We start from the raw sequence: 8,010 nt of genomic DNA on the forward strand, positions 1-8,010 counted from the left end.
CTTCCCTGATGGCCATCATTTGCTGTGTCACCGTGTCCCAGCCCCTCATCTTTGCCCAAGAACCAGAATTCCCCTTCTGCCAGCCTGGGTAGGGGAGTGGCTCTGCCCTGGCACCGTGGGGCCTCTGCTGCAGCCCCCAGTGCTGCTGCGCCTGCTGTGGCTCACGGCCAGCTCAGAGTGACCAGCTGCAGTCACTGACCTGCCCTGCTCCCACAACTGCTGCTCCAGGACAGGCTCTGATCAGAGTTTGTGCCGTAGGTCCACGAGCTGGAGAAGTCCAAGAGAACCCTGGAGCAGCAGGTGGAGGAGATGAGGACTCAGCTGGAGGAGCTGGAAGATGAACTGCAGGCCACAGAAGATGCCAAACTCCGTCTGGAGGTGAACATGCAGGCCATGAAGGCCCAGTTTGACAGAGATCTGCAAGCCAGAGATGAACAGAACGAGGAGAAGAAGAGGATGCTGGTGAAACAAGTACGTGTGTTTTACTTTGTGGCGTAGTCAGGAGGGGAGGAAGGGCTTTGGCCAGAATTCTGGGCCTCTGTGCTACCAGAAGGATAAACCCCTTTGCTTAAAGATTCCATCCAATGGAAACCCCAAACCATAGCATTTTTACAAAATAGTTCTGGCTGAGGGCTGGCCACTTTCCCCAGGCAGTGTCAGGTGGTGCTGCTGGCCTCCAAAGCCACTCCACGAGGTTTGGCTGTTGCTGCCTGGGTGTATTCCCTGGACAGGGATATCTCGGTTGCATTTTCAAGCCCATCTATTTGATGTCCAGGATCAAATCCATGGATGCTGAGATAAGACTTTTAAATTAAGTGAACAGTTTCCTAAATGCAAATCGTGGCAGAGCTTCCAGGTTTGCCAGACCTGAGAATTCTGGGAACGCAGAGATCAGAAGAGCCTCAAGAAATGCCTTTAGAGGATCGTGCTTGGTTCTAAATTAACATTAAGTGTTCAGGAACAAACCAGCCAATATTTCAAGATTTATCCCAAGAAAACAAAAAACTGAGAGTCACCAGTGTAGAGATATTTTAGGAATAAACCTGGCCTGCAGGGTTTGGAAGGTCACTGCAGGACAAAGTTGCTGTTATCTGAACTGGACAAGAGCTCCTGACCTTGCACTGGGAGGGAGATCTGCTTCAAAACAAAATTTGCTTTCGTGTTGGTAACCTGTGGCATTTCTGGCTCAGTTTGTCTTTGCATAGGTTTGGCTCAGTCCATGTTGCCTGGCTGTTCACACGCTCTTGTTCTGTCTTATTTTGGAAAAAGAAGTTGTTGGTGTGTAAGTGCCAGTAACAGGCTGTTCAAAGGGAATGCTTTCATTGTTTTCTTGAGACTATGAGGTGATTCTGCTTCTTATTTTCCATCAGAGTTAGCTCCACCTGCCCTGGAGCCATCCCCTGTGGTGGATGGCAGTGGTGGGCAGGAGGCTGAAATGGAAATGCTCCAGGAGCTGAGTCCTTTCCTGGGGCTTCCCTTGTGCTCGGTGCAGAGATCTCTGCTTCCATTTGGGATCTGCCCTTGCCCCGTGCCTTCCCCTTAGCTGCCATTGCCACGGGGAGGTGCCCGTGGCCCGGGCAGGCCCCAGGGGTGCCAGGCTGGCCCTGCCCTGCCAGGCCTGGCCCTGATGCTGCCCTGCTGGCCCAGGTGCGGGAGCTGGAGGCCGAGCTGGAGGACGAGCGCAAGCAGCGCGCGCTGGCCGTGGCGGCCAAGAAGAAGCTGGAGATGGACCTGAAGGACCTGGAGGGGCAGATAGAGGCTGCAAACAAGGCTCGGGATGAAGCCATCAAGCAGCTCAGGAAGCTCCAGGTAGGCACAGCTGATCTGGGAGCTGGGTTCTGTCCTGGGAGCTGCCCAGGGGCTGCTTCCATCCAGTGCAGCTGCAGCTGAAGGCAGGAGGAGAGTCAGGCTCCACTGATGGGTCTGAGAGTCCAACCTGGATTTATCCTCCAGGCAAAACTCATCACTTTATAGAATCACAGAATGGTTTGGGTTGGAAGGGGCCCTGAAGCTAATCTTGTTCCAAACTCCTCTCCCACAAAACCACTTTCCACATCGCTGGCAGTGTCCAAGGCCACGTTGGACAGGACTTGGAGCAACCTGGGATAGTGGAAGGTGTCCCTGCCCATGGCAGGGGTGGCACTGATGGTAATTAAGGGCCCTTCCAGCTCAGGTCATTCTAAGATTCCACACTATAATTCTGTGGAATGCTCGAGTCTTGGAATGTGATATTTCTGACCAGGCATTGAGGGGTGGAATGATGAAGAAACGAAATTTTACAATACAGAAGAACTGGGAATGCCTTGAAGTGGAATGAAGCCACTTTGGGAGAACAAAGGGGCTGAAATGCTTCGGAGATGGAATGGGTCTTGTGATTGTCCTGATGCAGCCTGGCTGCTCCTCACCCTGCTCTCCACTTGCAGGCTCAGATGAAGGACTACCAGCGGGAGCTGGAAGAGGCCCGAGCATCCAGGGATGAGATCTTTGCCCAGTCCAAAGAGAGTGAGAAGAAGCTCAAAAGTCTCGAAGCAGAAATACTCCAGCTCCAAGAGGTGAGATGGAAATCCAAGAGATTTTTCTTGTTCAGAGTAAAGCAAAGATGAGAGGGTAAAAAAAGTAAAAAGCAATGTAGGAGTTGAACAGAGAAATGGGAGCCAGGAGAACTCCGGTTCCCCTGCTCCAGGCCGTCAGTGAGTCCTTAGAGCTTTGCAGGAGTCTGGACTTCCTGGATAGCAGGGAAGCTTTACTGCTGCTGGAACACATTTGCTGGGTGTGCTGGGGGGTTCTCTGAGAGGTGCAGTGCTCAGTGTCAGCACTGAAATGGGTTGTTGGGGTTTATGTATTTACAGTTCCCTCTCTGGTGCTCCAGTGGCCCATTTGTGTGTGTGGAGCTTTATCCCTCTGCCCTCTCAGCCCTTTCTCTAATGGGTCTGTTTGCCCTCACTGTTGGCAATTTATGTGAGAGCTCCAAGTCTTGCAGCATCTCTCATCTTCCACAGGGTCAGACACTGCAGTGTCCCTGTGCCTCTCCTGTCTGCTTCAGCTGCAGGGCAAGGCTTGCAGCAGTTGCCCAGACTCACCACACTTCCCTTGGAGCCTTCACAGATAACCTGGCACTGCCTGGGGCTTCTCCAGGTGGACTTGGGTGGCCTTCAGACCTCAGTGTGGCACTTGTAGAGCATTTCATCATCCTTAGGAAATGCTTGAGTGTTTCTGCCACTTAATGCAGATGTATAATCTGAGGTTCAGTGCTGTGTGTGCTTTTGTGCTGAAGCTTTTTAATTTTTAATCTCTTCTTGTCTTCATGCTGAGAACTTTGTGAGAACCTAAAACATTTGCTTAATTTAGCACCTACTTTTCACTGACTTGTCTATCAGAGCATGGGGCACAGTGGTTTTTCCTGCTGCTGAGGGCTCGGGGGTTACTGATCTTCACAGATTTTTCCCCTTTGCTTTGGGTGGGGAAGGGTTCACGGACAGGGAGAAGTAACCCTGCTGCAGTCCCAGGGCAGTGAGGGACCATCCAGCTGGTGTCCTGCTGCCTTATCCATAAAACCCCTGGGATATCCCAGTTCACAGCATCTCCCAGAAGCTGCTAGAGGCTGTGGGACTCCTGGGGCTGCCCTGACTGTTTCCCACCCTGGCAGGAGTTCGCAGCGTCGGAGCGCGCCCGGCGGCACGCGGAGCAGGAGCGCGACGAGCTGGCGGACGAGATCGCCAACAGCGCCTCTGGGAAGTGAGTCGGGCTGTGCTGGGCAGGGAACGGCCTGAGCTGGGCTAGGGAGGGGCAGGATGGAGAGCAGGGAAAGGTGCTTCCCCAGAGGGTGCTGGGCACCGCCCAGGCTCCCCAGAGAATGGGCACTGCCAGAGCTCCAGGAGCCTTTGGGCAGCGCTGCCAGGGTGGGAGCGTTGGGGTGTCTGCAGGGACAGGAGCTGGATCCTTGTGGATGCCCTGAGCTAAGTGACCTCCCCAGGAGCTCTGTTGGCTCTGGACGTGCCCTGACCCCTTCCCTTCCCCGTGCAGGTCAGCGCTGCTGGACGAGAAGCGCCGGCTGGAGGCTCGGATTGCCCAGCTGGAGGAGGAGCTGGAGGAGGAGCAGAGCAACATGGAGCTGCTCAACGAGCGCTTCCGAAAGACCACGCTGCAGGTGAGCCCCGGGGCAGCTGCTGCTGGGTGTGACGGGCACGGAGGCTCTGGTGGCACTGAATGATCCTGTCCCCTCCCTGCCAGGTGGACACGCTCAACTCGGAGCTGGCCGGCGAGCGCAGCGCGGCCCAGAAGAGCGAGAACGCGCGGCAGCAGCTGGAGAGGCAGAACAAGGAGCTCAAGGCCAAGCTGCAGGAACTGGAGGGCTCTGTCAAGTCCAAATTCAAGGCTACCATTTCTACTCTAGAAGCCAAGATTGCACAGCTTGAAGAACAGCTCGAGCAGGAAGCCAAGTAAGGGGAAAAGACCTGGTTGCCTGTGTGGGTTGAACGGCTGAAAGTTCCATGCTGGACGTTTCTGAAGGGCCTTGGGTTTACTGTCTGGAAACTCCTGTTTAGGGGATAAACTTTAACAAGGCAGCTGCAGAGTAACTGGGGCTGGGAGTTCCAGAATGGATTTGCTTCCTACCAGCTGCATGAACTCTGCAAGGTGTCGGTGTCCCAGAGCCACAAGGTGCTGCAGGAGTTTCCTGGGACAAGGTGAAATGTCCCCTGGTTGCTTGGTTAGAGGAACAGCTTATGTGGGACAGCTTGAGATAATCCTGTGCTCTCCAGAAGTCTTTCTGCAGTGAATTATCCATCTGTCCTTGCAATCCTATTCTTAAAATACACTTTTTTAGCTGGTTCCTCCCCCTGTTTGCAGGTGGGGCTTGTCCTACCACCACCTCCGTCCTTTCTGTGCTCTGGCTCTGCAGCAGGGTTGTGTTACTGGTTAAGCAGCAGCTTTAAAACTGCTCTGTCCAATCTCCTTGTGAAGGCACCTTCTGAGTCCTCTTTGTCTCATGCTCACATTGCCCCAGGGCTAAGGCTTTGTGCTCTGAGAGCTGCATCCCTGCATCCCTGCATCCCAGCCAGCCCCTGGCACATGCATCAGTTGCATTGCTGTGTCTGGCACGTTCAGAGAGCTGTACCAGTTACCCTTCAGGGGGGCAGATCTCGTGTTCCCAGCCCTCAGGCAGGGCGACCCACGATGGCTTTGGGCTGTTGCAGGGAAAGAGCAGCTGCCAACAAGCTGGTGCGCCGCACGGAGAAGAAGCTGAAGGAGGTCTTCATGCAGGTGGAGGACGAGCGGCGCCACGCGGACCAGTACAAGGAGCAGGTGGGTGGGGGCCCAGTGAAACCTCCGTGGCTGGGAAGGGCTTGTGAAGAGGAACTGTAATGGAAAGGGAATCTAGAGCGGTGATTAAACCAGCAGGGGTTCTCCCTGTGTGCGTGTGAGCTCTGCTGGGACGGGCTGTCCCCACCCTGCCCTCCCAGGCTCCGCGGTGTTCCGGGGTCCAGGCCGTAGCCGGCACGAGGCTGTGCTCATCCCCGGTCAGGGCTGCAGCTGTGGGGTGACCCCGAGCGCTGGCTTGGTTGCAGATGGAGAAGGCCAACGCCAGGATGAAGCAGCTGAAGCGGCAGCTGGAGGAGGCGGAGGAGGAGGCCACGCGCGCCAACGCGTCGCGGCGCAAGCTGCAGCGCGAGCTGGACGACGCCACGGAGGCCAACGAGGGGCTGAGCAGGGAGGTCAGCACCCTCAAAAACAGGCTAAGGTCAGTGCCCCTGAAAGGCTGGGACTGGGATTGACCTGAGCCCTTCCGAGCCCACAGTCCCTCCGTGGGGCATCATCCCTGGGGAACATCCAGCTGGGGAGCTGCTGGGATTAGGGGATGGCTCAAAATGGAGCCTGGCGATGGAACAAGGAAGCTGCCAGATGTTCCACAGGGATATTCCTGACAGCTGCAGGGATGGATGGCATATTGGGAAGGAGTCCTTCCCTGGGAGGGTGGGCAGGCCCTGGCACAGGGTGCCCAGAGCAGCCGTGGCTGCCCCTGGATCCCTGGCAGTGCCCAAGGCCAGGCTGGACACTGGGGCTGGGAGCTCCTGGGACAGTGGGAGGTGTCCCTGCCATGGCAGGGGTGGGGTGGGCTGAGCTTTAAGATCCCCCAGCCCAGCGCAGCCCCTGCCGTGCTCCCGGGCGGTGCAGGAGCCTCGCCCAGCGCTGCTCTCCGTCCGCAGGAGGGGGGGACCCATCACCTTCTCCTCGAGCCGCTCGGGGCGGCGGCAGCTGCACATCGAGGGCGCCTCGCTGGAGCTGTCGGACGACGATGCCGAGAGCAAAGGCAGCGACGTGAACGAGGCTCCGGCCGCCCCCGCCGAGTAGCGCCCGGCCCCGCCTGCATGCAGAGACCGTTCCAGCCCCGGCAGGAGCGCTGCGAGCGCCCTGCCCTGCCCTCGGAACTGCCTTGTGGCCGGAAAGCTGCCTTACGACCCTCGGCATGTGCTACAAGGTTCCTTATCATAGGTCAACCATGTCTTAAGGCTCTCCAGCCTCACCACACTGTACCCTGCTTCAGATATAGGTACAACTGCTTTTTTATATATAGTAAACAACCGGGATCGTCTCTGTTCAGTGCATCTCTTTTCCAGATACTCATTGTAAAGCCATTTTATAAAGCATCATGTGAAGGATGAAACTTTTTTTTATCAATCCAGAAGCGTCATTCCCAGCGGGTGGGGGGCCAGGACAGACCCCTTGCCGTGGCTGTGCATGCCTTGTGTCCAGCAGCATCCTTCAGGCTCCGGGCTCGCCGGCCCCGGGCTGGGCGCAGCCTCTCGGATCAGTGAAGACCAAACCGCTCCCGTTTCTTTGTTTTCTCCCAATTGTTGTGATCCGCACACAACCCCTGAGTGAACTGTGAAAAACGGCCTTGGGAAGCGTTAGAGGGAAGTGTAGGGATGAGTGAGTAGTGTCCGTTTTTATCCTGCAGTCCCATTTGAAGTGTTCTCAGCACCTGCTCCATCCGTTCGTGTCCATGCAGTCCAGGCACACCGAGGTGGGTCCCCATCCCCTGCACAGCCCGGAGTGCTCAGAGCCCCCGGGGCCCTGCGGGCACCGGCCTGGGATAATGTGAACACCAGAGGGAAATAAACACACAGCACAGGCAAAACTAATTTATTGACGTGAGGCCGTGGGAGGCTCCGGGACCCCCGGGCTCCTGTGGGGCTGGGGCTCGGGGCTCCCGCCCTGGATGGATGGATGTTGCCTGCCTACAGTTAACATGCCAGTGGATGTGAATCCTTTTTTTTTTTTTTTTTTTTTTTTTTGGTTTTGTTGTTGTTGTTTTTTTTTTTATTTTGAGCAGTATTACAGTGAGTAGTTAGCGTTCTTTTTGTTTAAATAGCTGAAAACTGACATTACAGAAAGTGCCTTAGACACTACAGTACTAAGACAACGTTACATATATAATTTGCCTATATAACAATGATTTAATGTATTAATTTTGACTGTGCTTCATATCATGTACCTCTCTAGTCCAAGTGGTATTATTGATATTAGTGACAATGAATCAGTGTTAACTAGGAAGCTTCCTCTGCCACATGCTCAAAACCCATGGATTTCCCTTTTTGGTTAAAAGCTTTAACATCTGTCGCAAAAGGTTTTGTTGTGTGTGTTTGGATATTTTTAATCAAACTGGCTGTTGACCACCAGGCGTCTGACTGCAAATATCTTGTTTTCTTGTATACCCATATTTCTAGACAATGATTTTTGTAAGACAATAAATTTATTCATTATAGATGCGGCCGCCTGCTCTGTTTACTTACTGGAAGAGCTCTCCCGAGGCTGGCATAGACCTTAATAAACGAGATATGACTGGAAGCTGCCTTTTCCCTTCTTCCTGTTTTGTTTCCTTGCTTTTTTTATTTTTTTTCATTTTATTTTGACCTAAATACAGCATCACTGGCTTGGTCTGAGCTGAGCCTTTGCCTCTGAATGCCACTGGCAGGACCCAGCTGGAGCACAAAGAAACTCTGAGCCCTG

The 8,010-nt window shown here is 54.5% G+C and overlaps 1 protein-coding gene and 1 long non-coding RNA gene across 6 annotated transcripts in view; one reads left to right on the top strand and one right to left on the bottom strand.

Moving 5' to 3' along the window:
• Positions 1-7,848, top strand: part of MYH10 (myosin heavy chain 10) — an 84,657-nt gene extending 76,809 nt beyond the window's left edge. For 4 of the 5 annotated variants that reach the window (XM_068209273.1, XM_068209276.1, XM_068209274.1 and 1 more), the window contains 9 exons: positions 259-471; positions 1,648-1,809; positions 2,424-2,552; positions 3,647-3,735; positions 4,024-4,147; positions 4,231-4,439; positions 5,196-5,304; positions 5,568-5,740; positions 6,207-7,848. In XM_068209273.1, the coding sequence (XP_068065374.1) occupies positions 259-471; positions 1,648-1,809; positions 2,424-2,552; positions 3,647-3,735; positions 4,024-4,147; positions 4,231-4,439; positions 5,196-5,304; positions 5,568-5,740; positions 6,207-6,351 (1,353 nt within the window). In that variant the 3' untranslated portion in view covers positions 6,352-7,848. Of the gene's footprint in view, positions 1-258; positions 472-1,647; positions 1,810-2,417; positions 2,553-3,646; positions 3,736-4,023; positions 4,148-4,230; positions 4,440-5,195; positions 5,305-5,567; positions 5,741-6,206 lie in introns of all 5 variants that reach the window. The other variant, XM_068209275.1, reaches the window with a different exon arrangement.
• LOC137485059 (uncharacterized) lies at positions 1,666-3,125 on the bottom strand. The gene is made up of 3 exons (XR_011005166.1): positions 3,010-3,125; positions 2,418-2,578; positions 1,666-1,803 (listed from the first exon to the last, which is right to left on the bottom strand). It is a non-coding gene; the product is annotated as an uncharacterized lncRNA (long non-coding RNA).
• Positions 7,849-8,010: the final 162 nt, after the last annotated feature.

This window comes from Anomalospiza imberbis, chromosome 19 (assembly GCF_031753505.1).
Source record: "Anomalospiza imberbis isolate Cuckoo-Finch-1a 21T00152 chromosome 19, ASM3175350v1, whole genome shotgun sequence".
Taxonomy (NCBI): domain Eukaryota; kingdom Metazoa; phylum Chordata; class Aves; order Passeriformes; family Viduidae; genus Anomalospiza; species Anomalospiza imberbis.